Genomic DNA, 19345 nt, shown 5'->3' with positions numbered 1-19345 from the left:
ATCGTCCGATGTGGCGCGATCGCCTTCCCCTTCAGCTCGACTATGCACTCTCGAAGGTCATTTAATACCTGCAGAAATGACTCTGCAAACCGAAGGGAAACCTCCAGCTCGGACCAAGCTGCTGGCAAAAACAGAGCATCAGCCAGCAGACGACTTACCCGTTGATCTGTCCTACTCACCAGCTGTGCACTGTGGAGCTTTCTTCTGGGTTTCTTCCAGTCCTCCCCTGGCTCGGGATGGACGTTCACTGGTCCCACCTCTGACCAATCATTGATGGGAACTCGACACACACCATTCAATCCCTCGTCTTCTGACTTCTGGTCCTCCACCATCTTCTTCCGTTCCCTGATGCCATGGTGGAAGCTCTTCTGCTGCAGTGGCTTTCTGAGCTGCAGCGGCTCCTCCTTTCCAGCTCTTTGCGTGGCCACCGCTCAGCCAAAGCTCCATGGATCAGCATGTGTCTGCCACTGATGCGGATCCAGTCAGTCCCTGCCTAGAGTAGATAAATAAGGTCCGCTGCCATTGGGCAGGAAATTAACCTACCGGACCTCCTCCTCCTTCCTCGGCATGGCCTTCCACGACGCAATGCCGCTCCGGGTGTCCTTAGCGGCGGCGCGCCTGTAGGAGGCCGCTGAACTTCTGCTGCGCCAATATCCCTCTGCCCGCATCAAGTATAGATGGCAGATCCACGAACTGTCAGTGGCTTCCCGGGTGAGTCGCGTTTTCTCTGCGGTGCGTGTGTGGGTTGCTTCCATGCGGCGTGTGTGTGTGGTGGTCTGAGGTGACGGACCCCTCACAAAATTATTTTTCTGATGGGTCCCTGCCTTGGAACAGGAGTCCCATCTGGGATGACATTGTGAGCTTGAGTCCGAACACCATCAGGCTAACACCAGCATTTTGCCAAACACACGTTTATTAAACACTAAATAAGTCCCACACAGCACACAGCTCCCAGCACCAATCACCCTCTCCATGGGTCTCTCTTCCAAATATCTGTGGGGGCTGCCTTATACTAATACGGTGTTTGACCTCCTCTCGCCTTCAGAACTGCCTTAATTCTACGTGGCATTGATTCAACAAGGTGCTGAAAGCATTCTTTACAAATGTTGGCCCAACATTTGGAGTTGAGTGGTACCTGGTGGGGTCTTGCTGTTGTGGCCCATCCGCCTCAAGGTTGTGCGTGTTGTGGCTTCACAAATGCTTTGCTGCATACCTCGGTTGTAACGAGTGGTTATTTCAGTCAAAGTTGCTCATCTATCAGCTTGAATCAGTCAGCCCATTCTTGTTTGACCTCTAGCATCAACAAGGCATTTTCGCCCACAGGACTGCTGCATACTGGATGTTTTTCCCTTTTCACACCATTCTTTGTAAACCCTAGAAATGGTTGTGTGTGAAAATCCCAGTAACTGAGCAGATTGTGAAATACTTACACCGGCCCGTCTGGCACCAACAACCATGCCATGCTCAAAATTGCTTAAATCACCTTTCTTTCTCATTCTGACATTCAGTTTGGAGTTCAGGAGATTATCTTGACCAGGACCACACCCCTAAATGCATTGAAGCAACTGCCATGTGATTGGTTGATTAGATAATTGCATTAATGAGAAATTGAAAAGGTGTGCCTAATAATCCTTTAGGTGAGTGTATATATATATATATATATATATATATATATATATATATATATATATATATATATATATATATATATATATATATATATAATAAAAATAAAAGCCTCACTGACTGACTGACTGACTGACTGACTGACTCACTCACTCACTCACTCACTCACTCACTCACTCACTCATCACTAATTCTCCAACTTCCCGTGTAGGTAGAAGGCTGAAATTTGGCAGGCTCATTCCTTACAGCTTACTTACAAAAGTTGGGCAGGTTTAATTTCGAAATTCTATGCATAATGGTCATAACTGAAACCTATTTTTCTCCATATACTGTAATGGACTTCAGCTGGATGGCTGTGGGGGGTGGAGTTGCGTGTGACATCATCACGCCTCCCACGTAATCACGTGAACTGACTGTGAATACAGTACGTAGAAAACAAGGAAGACCTCCAAAGAGCGCTGAACAAAAAACGGCATTTCACAATTGAGAAGGCAGCAAAAGATTATGAAGCGAGTGATGCCATCCATCCATCCATCCATCCATTCTCTTCCGCTTATCCGAGGTCGGGTCGCGGGGGTAGCAGCTTAAGCAGAGAGGCCCAGACTTCCCTCTCCCCGGCCACTTCTTCCAGCTCTTCGGGAGAATCCCAAGGCGTTCCCAGGCCAGCCGGGAGACATAGTCCCTCCAGCGTGTCCTGGGTCTTCCCCGGGGCCTCCTCCCGGTTGGACGTGCCGGAACACCTCACCAGGGAGGCGTCAGGAGGCATCCTGATCAGATGCCTGAGCCACCTCATCTGACTCCTCTCGATGCGGAGGAGCAGCGGCTCTACTCTGAGCCCCTCCCGGATGACTGAGCTTCTCACCCTATCTTTAAGGGAAAGCCCAGACACCCTGTGGAGGAAACTCATTTCAGCCGCTTGTATTCGCGATCTCGTTCTTTCGGTCACTACCCATAGCTCATGACCATAGGTGAGGGTAGGAAGGTAGATCGACTGGTAAATTGAGAGCCTTGCCTTACGGCTCAGCTCCTTTTTCACCACGACAGACCGATGCAGAGCCCGCATCACTGCGGATGCCGCACCGATCCGCCTGTCGATCTCACGCTCCATTCTTCCCTCACTTTCGTGAACAAGACCCCGAGATACTTGAACTCCTCCACTTGGGGCAGGATCTCTCCCCCAACCCTGAGAGGGCACTCCACCCTTTTCCGGCTGAGGACCATGCTCTCGGATTTGGAGGTGCTGATTCTCATCCCAGCCGCTTCACACTCAGCTGCGAACCGATCCAGAGAGCTGAAGATCACGGCCTGATGAAGCAAACAGGACAACATCATCTGCAAAAAGCAGTGACCCAATCCTGAGTCCACCAAACCGGACCCCTTCAACACCCTGGCTGCGCCTAGAAATTCTGTCCATAAAGTTATGAACAGAATCGGTGACAAAGGGCAGCCCTGGCGGAGTCCAACTCTCACTGGAAACGGGCTCGACTTACTGCCGGCAATGCGGACCAAGCTCTGACACCGGTTGTACAGAGACCGAACAGCTCTTATCAGGGGGTCCGGTACCCCATACTCCCGAGCACCCCCACAGGATTCCCGAGGGACACGGTCGAATGCCTTTTCCAAGTCCACAAAACACATGTAGACCGGTCGGGCAAACTCCCATGCACCCTCCAGAACTCTGCTAAGGGTGAAGAGCTGGTCCACTGTTCCGCGACCAGGACGAAAACCACACTGTTCCTCCTGAATCCGAGGTTCGACTTAAGGAACTCCGGGCGTATCTCATCCACCCCCGGGGCCCGGCCACCAAGGAGTTTTTTGACCACCTCGGTGACTTCAGTCCCAGAGATGGGAGAGCCCACCTCAGAGTCCCCAGGCTCTGCTTCCTCATTGGAAGGCATGTTAGTGGGATTGAGGAGGTCTTCGAAGTACTCCTCCCACCGACCCACAACGTCCCGAGTCGAGGTCAGCAGCGCACCATCCCCACTATATACGGTGTTGACACTGCACTGCTTCCCCCTCCTGAGACGCCGGACGGTGGACCAGAATCTCCTCGAAGCCGTCCGAAAGTCGCTCTCCATGGCCTCTCCAAACTCCTCCCATGCCCGAGTTTTTGCCTCAGCAACAACCGAAGCCGCGTTCGCTTGGCCTGCGGTACCTATCAGCTGCCTCCAGAGACCCACAGGACAAAAAGATCCTATAGGACTCCTTCTTCAGCTTGACAGCATCCTCACCGCCGTGTCCACCAACGGGTTCGGGATTGCCGCCACGACAGGCACCGACCACCTTGCGGCCACAGCTCCGTCAGCCGCCTCAACAATAGAGGCACGGAACATGGCCCATTCGGACTCAATGTCCCCTACCTCCCTCGGGACGTGGTTGAAGTTCTGCCGGAGGTGGGAGTTGAAGCTACTTCTGACAGGAGACTCTCACAACACGTTTGGGCCTACCAGGTCTGACCGGCATCTTCCCCACCATGAAGCCAACTCACCACCAGGTGGTGATCAGTTGACAGCTCCGCCCCTCTCTTCACCCGAGTGTCCAAGACATATGGCCGCAAGTCCGACGACACGACCACAAAGTCGATCATCGACCTGAGGCCTAGGGTGTCCTGGTGCCAAGTGCACATATGAACACCCTTATGCTTGAACATGGTGTTCGTTATGGACAATCTGTGACGAGCACAGAAGTCCAATAACAAAACACCGCTGGTTCAGATCGGGGCCATTCCTCCCAATCACGCCCTTCCAGGTCTCACTGTCATTGCCCACGGAGCATTGAAGTCTCCCAGCAAAACGAGGGAATCCCCAGAAGGTATGCCCTCTAGCAACCCCTCCAGAGACTCCAAAAAGGGTGGATACTCCAAACTGCTGTTCGCGATACGCACAAACAACAGTCAGGACCCTTCCCCACCCGAAGGCGGAGGGAGGCCACCCTCGCCCACGGGGTAAACCCCAATGCACAGGCTCCAGTCGGGGCAATAAGTATGCCCACACCTGCTCGGCGCCTCTCACCGGGGGCAACTCCAGAGTGGTAGAGAGTCCAGCCCCTCTCAAGGAGATTGGTTCCAGAGTCCAAGCTGTGCGTCGAGGTGAGTCCGACTATATCTAGCCGGAACCTCTCGACCTCGCGCACTAGCTCAGGCTCCTTCCCTTCAGAGAGGTGACATTCCACGTCCCAAGAGCCAGTTTCTGTAGCCGAGGATCAGACCGCCAAGGTCCCCGCCTTCGGCCACCACCCAACTCACATTGCACCCAACCTCCTTGGCCCCTCCCATAGGTGGTGAGCCCATGGGGAGAGCGAGTGATGCATACAAGCATATTCATAAGTGCAGCTACTGCGGAAACAAAGCACGGTGTGAACTGTAAGTTTAAATTAAGTTTATAGACACACTCCCGCTGCTGTTTGTCATGCCTACGACGAATATGGTATTCGCGAGATACAAGTTTAATGAGAAGACACGAGGTATAAACGAGACTTTGGATCACTTTGTAACGGAGTTAAAATTGCTGCAGCAAGAAACTTTTAAGTGCCGGGTCTTAGCTAACATTAAATAAAGCCGTTGACATTGCGAGATCGCATGAGCACAGCTGAGAAGCTTCGATGCATGTACTCCGAGCGGCTCATGTCAACTGACTATGCAGGACTGGAAAAGATTAAATTAAGTTCATACACACGCTACCGCTAAATATTTGCAGGCAATTTCCACAACTTAATACCGGGAATGCCTGTTGAACATCTTACATTCATGAGTACCGATTTGGGTGGTGAACACTTCGATGAATGAGACCTGTTATCTTTACAACGGTTGACAAACACGGAATATAAGTTGAACACAACACATCCTCCAAATACGAACCTGATTGAAAGAAATAATGATAATCAAATCCTTGATGACAGCAACACTCATACCGGTCACAAAACTATTACATTGACAATCATGTTACGTTATTTTTAGAATGTTTCCTTTTCTTAGCACAAGCACAGCTGAGAAGCTTCGATGCATGTACTCCATAACGCGTTAAAAAAAATAACTCATTTAATCACACTTTGCATTCCAAGCAAAGGGGAACATATGTCAATGCATGATTTCCTGGTACATCGATTACATTGATGCACACATCAGAGCTACAAAAATGTAAGAGTCAGAAGAAAGCGCGTTGCTAGGACTGATCGGAGGCAAATTTCATTTCAAAAGACTACCCGACTGAAGCCTTGATAAAAGCGTGGTTTTGTGCAAACTGTCCAAATACAAACCTGATTGAAAGAAATAATGATAATTAAATCCTTGATGACAGCAACACTCGTAACAGTCACAAAACTATTACATTGACAATCATGTTACGTTATTTTTAAAATGTTTCCTTTTCTTAGCACAAGCACAGCTGAGAAGCTTCGATGCATGTACTCCATAACGAGTGAAAAAAAAATAACGCTTTTAATCACTCTTTGCATTCCAAGCAACGGGGAACTTTTGTCAATGCATGATTTCCTGGTACATCGATTACATTGATGGACACATCAGAGCTACAAAAATGTAAGAGTCAGAAGAAAGCGCGTTGCTAGGACTGATCAGAGGAAAATTTCATTTCAAAAGACTACCCGATGGAAGCCTTGATAAAAGCATGGTTTTGTGCAAACTGTGCAAAAATGAGTTTGCATACCACCGACGCAGTTCAACTTTACGGTACCATCTAAATGCACAACATGTTACAGCGAGCACAGAAACTGCACTAGCAGTTCGAGTACCAACAAAAGGAGTCGGCAGCCCAAACCTCATGAAATGACTGGCTTCAGGACCAAAATTAGTAAGTCAACATCGGTCAAACTTACAAATTCTCTTGCAAAATGGATTGCTTTGGACTGTAGACCACTAACAGTGGTGGAAGATAGGGGGTTAGAAAATATGCTACGGTTAGCGTCAGGAGATCCAACTTTCCAACTACCATGCCGAAAGACTATTTTCAAGTAAAATTCAACAGCTTTATGACACTGAAAAGCAAGCAAAATTAGATGCATTACAGAAAGTGGACTTTGTGGCTCTTACTGGGGATCACTGGACTTCTGTGACCGTTAGTAATTCTAATTACATCTAATTACAAAATGTTCAATGATCACACTGTTTTAGCCTAATGTACAAAATAATTGTGGCTAAGGTTACTCAGAGTTTAAAGGTCAAGTTACCTTTTATGTTTCTGCCTTATTTTTTTAAGAAGAAAAACTGCACTTTATGTTGAAATTTTTTGTTATTATTATTTAAAGACAATACCATTCTGAAAATGTACTTAAAGTATTTAAAATACCACTTTATTTTTAAGTCTGCCCAATTTTAGCCAGGGATGATATTTTTGTTTCTGTTTTGAATTGAAATGCAGTTTAAATACATTTTTTTTTTCAGAAATTAAAAGAGCTTGAGTTTACAATATTCATGTCCATGTCTATTATTTGATTCTGTAAGCCCACTAAAACCCTTTTAAATTAAAAATAAAAATTTGCGATTTGGGGCAAATTTTCATGTACGATTACATATGATTAATCAAGATTGATTAATTATACAGCCTCTAATTAATTAGATTAATTTTTTTAATCAAGTCCCACCCCTAATATATACACTGCTCACAAAAATTAAAGGAACACTTTAAAGAAATACATTAGATACATCAGATCTCAATATGAAGTTGGATATCTATACAAATAACGACAGGGCAATGTCTTAGGAACAAAAGGATGCCAAGTCTTTTAATGGAAATAAAAGTTTTCTGCCTACAGAGGGCTCAATTGTGTAGACACTCTAAAATCAGAGTGAAATGAAGATGTGGCAGGCTAGTCCATTTATTCAAAAACTTAATTTCTGCTACTCAAAATGCTTTTCAGTATCTTGTGTGGCCCCACGAGCTTGTATGCATGCTTGACAACGCGGGCATGCTCCTAATGAGACGACGGATGGTGTCTTGTGGCATTTCCTCCTAGATCTGTATGAGGGCATCCCTGAGCTGTTGTACAGTCTGAGGAGCAACCTGGCGCCTAATGGACCGAAACATAATGTCCCACAGATGTTCTATTGGGTTTAAGTCAGGGGATCGTGAAGGCCATTCAATTGTTTCAATTCCTTCATCCTCCAGGTACTGCCTGCATACTCTTGCCACATGAGGCCGGGCATTGTCGTGCATTAGGAGGAAACCAGGACCTACTGCACCAGCGTAGGGTCTGACAATGGGTCCAAGGATTTCATCCTGATACCTAATGGCAGTCAAGGTGTCTTTGTCTAGCTTGTAGAAGTCTGTGCGTCCCTCCATGGATATGCCTCCCCAGACCATCACTGACCCACCACCAAACTGGTCATGCCGAATGATGTTACAGACAGCATAACATTCTCCATGGCTTCTGCAGACCCTTCAACGTCTGTCACATGTGCTCAGGGTGAACCTGCTCTCATCTGTGAAAACACAGGGTGCCATTGGTGGACCTGACAATTCTGGTATTCTATGGTAAATGCCGATCGAGCTCCACTGCGCTGGGTTGTGAGCACAGGGCCCACTAGAGGACGTTGGGCCCTCAGACCACCCTCAAGAAGTCTGTTTCTGATTGTTTGGTCAGAGACATTCACACCAGTGGCCTGCTGGAGGTCATTTTGTAGAGCTCTGGAAATGCTCATCCTGTTTGTCCTTGTCCAAAGGAGCAGATACCAGTCCTGCTGATGGGTTAAGGACCTTCTATGGTCCTGTCCAGCTCTCCTAGACTAACTGCCTGTCTCCTGGAATCTCCTCCATGCCCTTGAGACAGTGCTGGGAGACACTGCAAACCTTCTGGCAATGACACACATTGATGTGCCATCCTGGAGAAGTTGGATTTCCTGTGCAACCTCTGTAGGGTCCAGGTTTCGCCTCATGCTACCAGTAGTTACACTGACCATAGCAAAATGCAAAACTAGTGAAAAAACAGTCAGAAAAGATGAGGAGGGAAAAATGTCAGTGGCTTCCACCTGTTAAACCATTCCTGTTTTGGGGTCATCTCATTGTTGCCCCTCTAGTGCACCTGTTGTTAATTTCATTAACAGCAAAGCAGCTGAAACTGATTAACAACCCCCTGTGCTACTTAACTGACCAAATCAATATCCCAGTAGTTTCATTGACTTGATGCTATACTCTAATTAAAAAGTGTTCCTTTAATTTTTTTGAGCAGATTTTTTTGTAGATATGTATATATGTGTATATATGTAGATATGTATATGCATATATATGTATATATATATGTGTGTATATATATGTATACAGTATATATGTGCATATATTTATGTATATATATACATATATATGTGTATATATATTTATATATATATATATATATATATGTGTAAATATATATGTATATATTTGTATATGTGTATATATATGTATATGTATATGTATATATGTATATGTGTATATATATATATATATATATACAGTGGTGTGAAAAACTATTTGCCCACTTCCTGATTTCTTATTCTTTTGCATGTTTGTCACACAAAATGTTTCTGATCATCAAACACATTTAACCATTAGTCAAATATAACACAAGTAAACACAAAATGCAGTTTTTAAATGATGGTTTTTATTATTTAGGGAGAAAAAAAAATCCAACCGCTGCAAATTATTTCAGGGGCTCAGGGGTGTTTTGCTAGTATACTATATATATATATATATATATATATATATATATATATATATATATATATATATATATATATATATATATATATATATATATATATATATATATGTGTGTATGTATGTGTGCGTATCTCTCTATTATAAAAAAAATCTTAGGAGGGTGAGAGACTAGGGAGATGAGATGTGATCTTCTCGGAAGACAATTTGACATCCCGCGAGACAAGTCAGTGAGACAACATTTAAAACAAGTTCATGGACATCTAACCTAGCAGTTGTTGGAATGCTTTTTGCAGACCCACTTCATGTGCTCCCAACTTTTAAACGTTATACGTCCTGCAAGAAAGATATTTAACCATGCCCGGGGCCAGAAATAAAGGCCAAATATTGTTTTTAGAAAAGTTCTAAAGTATCTCCATCCATTATCCAACCCGATATATCCTAACCACAGGGTCACGGGGGTCTGCTGGAGCCAATCCTAGCCAACACAGGGTGCAAGGGAGGAAACATACCCCAGGCTGGGCACTATATATATATAGATATATATATATATAATATATATATATATATAGATATAGATAGATATATATAAAACTGCTCCAAAAAATTAAAGGAACACTGGGTAATGTGTTAGGAACGGAAGGATGCCACATCGTTTGATGGAAATGAAAATGATCAACCTACAGAGCCCTGAATTCAAAGACGCCCCAAAAATCAGAGTGAAAAAATTTTGTGGCAGGCTAGTCCATTTTGCCAAAATTTAATTGCAGCAACTCAAAATTGTATCCAGCACTTTGTATGGCCCCAAAACATAATGTCCCGGAGGTGTTCTATTGGATTTAGTTCAGGAAAGTGTGGTGGCCAGTCAATGGTATCAATTCCTTCATCCTCCAGGAACTGCCTGCATACTCTCACCACATGAGGCCAGGAATTGCCGTGCACCAGGAGCCACTATACCAGCATAGGGTCTGACAATGGGTCCAAGGATTTCATCCTGATACCTAATGGCAGCCAAGGTGCCTTTGTCAAGCCTGTAGCGGTCTGTGTGACCCTCCATGGATATGCCTCCCCAGACAATCATTAACCCACCACTAAACTGCTCATGCTGAATGATGTTACAGGCAGCATAATGTTCTCCATGGCTTCTCCAGACCCTTTCACTTCTGTCACGCTCAGGGTGAACCTGCTCTCATCTGTAAAAAGCACAGGGCACCAGTGGTGCATCTGCCAATTCTGGTATTCTATGGCGAATGCCAATTGAGCTGCATGCTGCTGGGCAGTAAGCTCAGGGCCCATTAGAGGACATGGGGCCCTTGGGTCACCCTCATGAAGTCTTTCTGGTTGCTTGGTCAGAGACATTCACACCAGTGGCCTGCTGGAGGTCATTTTGTACTCTCGCAGTGCTCATCCTGTTCCTCCTTGCCCAAAGGAGCAGATACTGGTCCTGCTGATGGGTTATGGACCTTCTATGGCCCTCTCCAGCTCTCCTAGAGTAACTGCTTGTCTCTTAGAATCTCCTCCATGCCCTTGAGACTGTGCAGGGAGACACAGCAAACCTTCTGGCAATGACACGTATTGATGTGCCATCCTGGAGAAGTTGGACTACCTGTGCAACCTCTGTAGGGTCCAGGTATCGCCTCATGCTACCAGTAGTGACACTGACTGTAGCCAAATGCAAAACTAGTGAAGAAACAGTCAGAAAAGATGAGGAGGGAAAAATGTCAGTGGCCTCCACCTGTTAAACCATTCCTGTTTTGGGGGTCATCTCATTGTTGCCCCTCTAGTGCATCTGTTGTTAATTTCATTAACACCACAGCAGCTGAAACTGATTAACAACCCCCTCTGCTACTTAACTGACCAGATTAATATCCCATAAGTTTCATTGACTTTATGTTATACTCTGATTATATATATCCCTATATAACCTATATAACCCTAACCCTGATCTATATATATACTGTATGTACAGTTAGGTCCATAAATATTTGGACAGAGACACAATCCCTTTATTTCAGGAGCTCAAAAGTAATTGGACAAATTAAATAACTGGAAATAAATTGTTCATTTCTAATACTTGGTTGAAAACCCTTTTCTGGCAATGACAGCCTGAAGTCTTGAACTCATGGACATCACCATATGTTGGGTTTCCTCCTTTTTAATGCTCTGCCAGGCCTTTACTGCAGTGGCTTTCAGTTGCTTTTTGTTTGTGAGTCTTTCTGTCTGACGTTTAGTCTTCAACAAGTGAAATGCATGCTGAATTGGGTTAAGATCAGGTGACTGACTTGGCCATTCAAGAATTTTCCAGTTTTGTGCTTTAATAAACTCCTAGGTTGCTTTGGCTGTATGTTTTGGGTCATTGTCCATCTGTATCATGAAACGCCGCCCAATCAATTTGACTGCATTTAGCTGGATTTGAGCAGACACTATGTCTCTGAACACCTCAGAATTCATTCTGCTGCTTCTGTCCTGTGTTACATCATCAATAAACACTAGTGTCCCAGTGCCACTGACAGTCATGCACGCCCAAGCCATCACACTGCCTCCACCGTGTTTTACAGATAATGTGGTATGCTTTGGATAATGAGCTGTTCCACGCCTTCTCCATACTTTTTTCTTGCCATCATTCTGGCTTTTTTAGATGTTCTTTAGGGCAGCAGTAGCTCAGTCGGTAGAGCGGGTTGTCCAGCAATCGGAGGGTCGCAGGTTCAATCCTGGCTCCCGGCATGAGAATGCAGCTGTTGTGTCCTTGGGCAAGACACTTAACCTACCTTGCCTGCTGGTGGTGGTCGGAAGGATTGGTGGCCAGTGTTCGGCAGCCTCACTTCTGTCAGTGTGCCCCAGGGCAGCTGTGGCTACATAGTAGCTTATCATCACCAGCGTATGAATATGGGTGAATGACTGTTGTGTTGTAAAGCGCCTAGGGGGGTTCTTGAACTCTAGTTAGGCGCTATATCAAATACAGGCCATTTACCATTTTAGCAAAGTCCAATCTAGCCTTTCTATTCTTGAGGCTTATGAGTGGCTTTCACCATGCAGTGCACCCTCTGTATTTACTTTCATGCAGTCTTCTCTTTATGGTAGACTTGGATATCAATATGTCTACCCCCTGGAGAGTGTTGCTCACTTGGTTGGCTGTTGTGAAGGGGTTTCTCTTCACCAAGGAAATGATTCTGTGATCATCCACCACTGTTGTCTTCCGTGGACGTCCTGGTCTTTTTGCGTTGCTGAGTTCACCAGTGCTTGCTTTTTTTCTCAGGATGTTCCAAACTGTAGATTTTGCCACTCGTAATATTGTAGCAATTTCTTGGATGGGTTTTTTCTGTTATCGCAGCTTAAAGATGGCTTCTTTCACCTGCATGGAGAGCTCCTTTGACCGCATGTTGTCTGTTCTCAGCAAAATCTTCCACATGCAAGCACCACACCTAAAATCAACTCCAGGCCTTTTATCTGCTTAACTGATAATGACATCAAGACGGACTTGCCCACACCTGCCCATGAAATAGCCTTTGAGTCAATTTTCCAATTACTTTTGAGCCCCTGAAATGAAGGGATTGTGTTAAAAAATACTTCAGTTGCTTCACATTTTTATGCAATCGTTTTGTTCACCCCACTGAATTAAAGCTGAAAGTCTGCACTTCAACTGCATCTGAGTTGTTTCATTTAAAATTCATTGTGGTAATGTGCAGAACCAAAATTAGAAAAAGTTGTCTCTGTCCAAATATTTATGGACCTAACTGTATATATATAGTGAGGGATTTGCGGATACATATATGCTTTTGCAAGTTCAAAATAAGTCATTAATTTTGTATTTAGATTTTTTTGCTGCAACTTTGCCCTCTTTAAATTGAATCATATTCTCACCTGCTAAATGAATCGTTAATAATTCAACAGAATGACTTTGACCGTGTATTGTCAATTCCATTAAATGCCACTTGCTTTCCATTGCACTGACACCGAGTATCTAAATATGCTTGAACGTCGTCCTAAGGTATTCTGTCGTGCCCTTTATGGATGTGCTTGTAGATGCACTTAATTTCTGATTCACAATACTCGACATTAATATGAAAATTGTTTGAACAAATATAGGTGATATGGTACAATCATTGAATTATTGATCATCACAATTTTACCATCTTTCTTTCCGTGATAAGTGTGTTGTTCGTGACGATTATCTCTTCGGCGATAATCAGGAAAGCCAGCCTTAGTCATATCTGTTGATTGAACAAACGCTCTAGGAAATTTCTTTTAACACTTTTTCTCTTTTGAGTCCCAACATACTGAATCTTTTAAATGAAGTCATGTGCTTAATGACTTTGTACCATAATTCAACATAGTTTTCTCTGTTTTGAATTTCAGCACAGACAAACCAATCTACATTATCAGCAGATAATAATTTATTTTGCAAAGTAAGCAATAAATGCATGTGAGGTAAACCCCGTTTTTGAAATTCAATCATGTAAGTGTATGCTTTGATTTGACCGAACACCGTTTCAATTCTATGTTGCATGGCTTCTCCGTGATCTTAAATATACATTGACCGAATTGTGGTTCCTTTCTAAATTAAACTTGTCGTAGCTTTAATTGTTGTAAGACCACAGATTCTCATAGCGTATCATCCATTATTGTGTAAATCTACATTTTGAGCATTGAATGATGTGAACGTGAAAAGATTATTGCAGACTCAGATATTTTGCCTGTAGTGTTTGTGGATTTAACTTTCACCAAACAACAAACCTTTTAATTCTCGCAGATACGCCTCTTCATTGGGAAGAAACACTACTTTTCCCTGATGGCAACATGAATTACACAATGTACAAGTCTCCGACGTAAACTTTAAAGCTGATCAATATCTACATGCAGTACTTTCATAACACCTATGTCCATATATTTGGTCTTTTTTTGCTGTTTCGTTATTTCAATGAGTAATAATTTCTGGTTGTTTATGCTAATATAATCCTTACCACTTTTTTTTTTAGCCTTTCGAATTCCACTGCTTACATATTCTCTAACCCGCTCTGCGTATGTATCATGCCAACGTTTTTGAATGTCTTCATGAAGTCTTTTATTTCTGACCTGTATTGGACCTAGAGGTTTTCAATACCACTTGGTCCAGGCTGATTATTACTTTCCTTATTTTCAGAATTTGCACATAGATTACTATTGTTCTTGAAAAAAAGCTCGTCCAATCAGGCTCAGAATTAAAAGACAGAGTAAAAAACAAAGTAGAACTTCATAAAGACGTTCATAAACGTTGGTGCAATGCACATGCAAAGCAGGTTAGAGATTATGAAAGCAGTGGAATTCAAAAGGCTCAAAAAAAATTGCCGCAATACACATGTGGAGAAAGTTAAAGAATATGAAAGTAGGAAAATTAGAAAGTATAAAGAAAAAGCATAGATCGCAGTAGCACAAACAGAAATTGTTACTCGAAAAATGGAAAATAATCACCACGGACCAGATGTCATTAAAAAAAAAATCAGGACAAAAAATGGAAAATATTTACCACGGACCAGATGTCATTAAAAAAAAAAGAAGGACAAAGCGAGGTCAGAAATAGAAGACAGAGTAGAAAAAAATGTAAAATGTCATAAAGAGGTTAAAAAACAAGGGGGCCAAACACATGCAGAGCAGGTTAGAGATAATGAAGACTGGAATTCAAAAGACAAAAAAAAATGAAGACGTGAAACACATGCAGAGCAAGGTACAGAATATGAAAGCAGAAAAAAACGACAGGGTCAAAACAAAGAAAGTAAACATTGCATTAGCACAAAAAAAGAGAAATTATTACTCAGAAAAATAACAAAAAGGCGAATAGAGATCGAATATATGGACATAGGTGATATGTCAGAAGTATGTAAATATTGTAAGGCTTTGAAATTTAAGTCAGAGAATTTCAAAAATAGCATGCATTTATTGATTACTTTGCAAAAAAATGATCATTTAAAAGATTCAGCATATTGGGACTCCAAAGATTCCAAATATTGTTTTTAAAGAAGTTTTGAAATAAAAGTAACACTAATGAAATAGCAACAATTCAAAGAACAAAAAAATCTTAAAAGTGTATATCTGGAAAACCAAACTTGGGGGTTGGCGAGCAGGGGGCAAAGCACCCTAGTATATATATATATATATATATATATATATATATATATATATATATATATATGTGTGTGTATATATATATATATATATATATATATATATATATATATATATATATATATATATATATATATATATATATATGAATATGTGTGTATATATACAGTGCATCCGGAAAATATTCACAGCGCATCACTTTTTCCACACTTTATTATGTTACAGCCTTATTCCAAAATGGATTAAATTCATTTTTTTCCTTAGAACTTTACACACAACGTGAAAAAAGTTTACTTGAGAGTTTTGCAAATTTATTAAAAATAAAAAAACTGAGAAATCACATGTACATAAGTATTCACAACCTTTGCTCAATACTTTGTCGATGCACCTTTGGCATCAATTACAGCCTCAAGTCTTTTTGAATATGATGCCACAAGCTTAATCCATTTTGGAATAAGGCTGTAACATAACAAAATGTGGAAAAAGTGATGCACTGTGAATACTTGCACAGTATATATACTGTATATATAATGTATATGTGTGTGTGTATATATATACATAATATATATATATATTTCTGTATATGTGTGTATATGCGTGTATATACAGTATATATGGCAAGATATTTAAAACCTGTGGATGACAGCACAGTATAAATTTTAGAATTTAAAGTTTTAGAGGAGCACTCTTCAGTGCACAGGCTCTATGTTTAGGTCTTTATATAATGTATTGTAAAATTTCAAACTTTTTTTTATGTTGTCTATGTTGTCTAAGTTATTTTTGACATTCTTTTTCCTTTTTGAATTGCAGATGGGTTCTCATGAAACTCTGCTAAAGAAAGGATGTTTGTATGCAGAACTTATTAAGAGACAGAGAACCAACAAACCGAAGTGATTTTATTTTTCATCAAAGTTATGGGACATGACACCAACAATAACTTCTTTTTAAATTTTCCATTTTACAAATCTTACCGTGCTTAATTTAGGCAAGGTTTACCCACAGTGTTTATAGTGGAAAAAATCACAACTTTACTGAAACATTTAAATAGGAAAGTAAATTCTGGTAAGATATTTTATAAAAAATTGCAAATTATCTGATTGAAGAAGATTGTCTAATTTTGTTAGATAGGTGTCAGGAATAAATTTGAGCAACATCAGATCATATCAAATATGTAATTAGTTGTTGGACATAATTCAAATATCAGATATGTTGTATGCTTACAATGTCAAAAACATCTGTATTTTGGCTAAAACATTGTTAAAATAAACCAGTTTTGTATAATGCTCTTGCATACAACAGGGAGAGATGTGCTCAAATGGCATTGAGCTTTTGAATTGAAGACCTACCACGCTTTGGAGACTACATTTTTCTGAGACTTTAACTGATCTCGGACTGCTGATAATTTCATTAGCTTTAAAATTATTTAGCAGTATAAAATGACTGTACTTCCAAAGGGAGTCTTAACTGAAAGTGGAATTGTAAATGTTTTCATGAACACTGGCACTTTCTGCAGTAGAAAGTAACAACAAACTTGTTTATAGTAATTGATTTTACAATGCCCAGCTATATTAAGCTATATTTGTGGCTCAAATTGCATAACCCATTATTTGACTGGAAATCAGTGCACCTATGTCTTGAGGGACAGAATTGTTTTAACACTTGCTTAATGGAAATAAAGGAAACAATAATGTTTAGTTGTTTCCCTCCTTGTCCCAATCAATATTCAGTTTTTGTTGAAGTATCAATAATAAATAATCCTTTGAATTACCACCTCATAATCACTTATTTAATAAAAAAGAAATGCTTAACTTATTTTAGTTGCCTCCCTTTTGTTTTCAATCAATATTTCAGTTTTGACTTAAACAGAATTTCAATCTTACAAAAAATACAATTAGGCAATTGATATACTTCTCAGATTGGCAAATTCCTTATTTTTTGCCCCAATCTTGAAACTCATTTTTTGCACGTTCAAGATGTCCATGAGTATTTATGACAGAATAAATTATTTGCAAAAGTTGGAAAGTGTAAATTTTAACCTGAATTCATCAAATATTAAGGTTATAAAGAAATGGGAAAAAACGTGTTGCTAGTTTTACTCTTTGTTAGAAAAGGTTTGTTAAGAATTTCAGCACAATTTGAAATCCCATAACCAACATCACCAACAAGGTTAATAGAGGTTTTTATGTAGACTTCTTGCGTGCAAGTTAACTTTTCACTGTTTTGTCAACATTTTATTCCAGGTCTTGCTTCCTTTCTTGGGTGCAGTGTTAAGCACATTGGAACACAAACTTAGTCAACATCAATGCATATTTCAGATACAAAAAGAGGGCACACCTGTATGAATACCATTCTAGAAATAGCTGTGTCATATGCTACAGTGTTCACAGAGTGATGTGGAGTAGTGGTGCAACACATATGTTTGGTTCTCTTTTTTAAAAATGGATCGCACTACAGATATAAATGATTGATAAAAAGTGGTTATTGTGTTCCACCATGCCAAAGGGCATAGTGTAAAGGAACTTACCTACTGTGTGGGTATAGTTGAAGCGTAGTGTCCCAATGGATCTTCCAGCAGTGCTGTACATCACAATCAAATGCTAATCATTGCCAGAGCTGCAATCAAAAAATGGCACTCTCAGGTAGAGACCATCGCTGTGTATTGCACATTGTGAAAACAAATCACTTTGTCACAAGGCAAGAACTGCTTCAGACAGTCAGTGCAGGCCCACAATAAGCCATTTCCAAATGAGTACTCGGAAGGGTACTACATACCATGGATATCTGGAGCAGAGTACTGTGAAAGAGGACACTGCTAATAACTATTCACAAAGCTGCATGGTTACAGTGGACACGGAGGCACAGACACTGGACTGTTAAGCACCTAGAAAATTGTTGTCTAGTCTGAAGAGTCATGTTTCTACTTGTACCTTTTATGATGTGACGTGACAGGTACATTGTAAAATAAAAAGCCTTTCACAAGAACAGTGTGCAGGGTGCTATTCAAGCGGGAGGCAGCTCTGTTGTTGTGATGGTGTTTCAGTTATGGGGAAAATAAGTGTTTTGATGGAGGTGATGACACACTACAACTAGAAGGGCTACATTAACTTTCTGGATGACCATGTGGTACCTCTTGTGCTTCATCATTGGTTGTGGAACTGTGTGTGACTGGCACACAGTGGCACAAGAAATCCCCATAGAAAATCTGTGAGACTGTTTGGAGCAAGAAATGAAATGCTAACAGAGCCATTCGACCAATGTGGCTGAACTGAACTATGTAAACAGTTGGCATCAGTTACAGACAGAATTGTGGCTGTTCATTTTTCTCACAGAGGAGTTGCATGCTTATAGGGAAAATTAGCCAGGGTGACTTAATTTTTTTATCCAATGAGTTTTTATTGATGGGAGCAGACATATATTTGTCATCTAGGGCATTCTAAATAAAATCAAGTTGAGAATTGATGGTCTCTACATTTCTACAATCCACTACACTATTTGGTAATTCATTTCATACATGGTATGGTTTTTTGCATTAAGAAAAACTTGTTTCTAAAAGTTTCAATCTATATCCTTGTGTTCTTTGTGAGGAAAGTGTTTTAAAGTAACAACTAGGATCCTAGTACTAATTCCTTTCAAAATTTTAAACACTTTAATCATGTCCCCTCTTAATCTTCATTTGGTTAAACTGAAAAGATTCAAGTCCTTCAATCCCTCCTCATACATCATTCTTCTTGGTCCTGGAGTCAGCCTTACTGCACTTCTCTGAACATTCTTCAGTGCTGCTATGTCCTTCCTGTAGTATGGAGACCAAACTTGAACACACTACTCCAGGTAAGTGTTATGTTCTAATGTGTTATAGAACTTAAGCATAACCTCCCTTGACTTCACATCTTTTTCATGGAAACGTCCTTTTTTGCCGTTAACTCTCAAACACTTAGAAATACAGTTGTGGATCATATAAAACAATTTGCAGCTGC

General features: G+C 41.3%; 1 protein-coding gene across 3 annotated transcripts in view; it reads left to right on the top strand.

The window, feature by feature from the left end:
- Positions 1-17183, top strand: part of abcb8 (ATP-binding cassette, sub-family B (MDR/TAP), member 8) — a 178743-nt gene extending 161560 nt beyond the window's left edge. For 2 of the 3 annotated variants that reach the window (XM_039753299.1, XM_039753300.1), the window contains exon 13: positions 16182-17179. In XM_039753299.1, the coding sequence (XP_039609233.1) occupies positions 16182-16265 (84 nt within the window). In that variant the 3' untranslated portion in view covers positions 16266-17179. Of the gene's footprint in view, positions 1-16181 lie in introns of all 3 variants that reach the window. The other variant, XM_039753298.1, reaches the window with a different exon arrangement.
- The last annotated feature ends 2162 nt before the right edge of the window (positions 17184-19345 follow it).

The sequence above is a fragment of the Polypterus senegalus genome, chromosome 5 (assembly GCF_016835505.1).
Source record: "Polypterus senegalus isolate Bchr_013 chromosome 5, ASM1683550v1, whole genome shotgun sequence".
In the NCBI taxonomy this organism is placed as follows: domain Eukaryota; kingdom Metazoa; phylum Chordata; class Cladistia; order Polypteriformes; family Polypteridae; genus Polypterus; species Polypterus senegalus.
The sequence above is the reverse complement of the archived record's forward strand: the minus strand, read 5'-3'. Positions and strand labels throughout refer to the sequence as shown.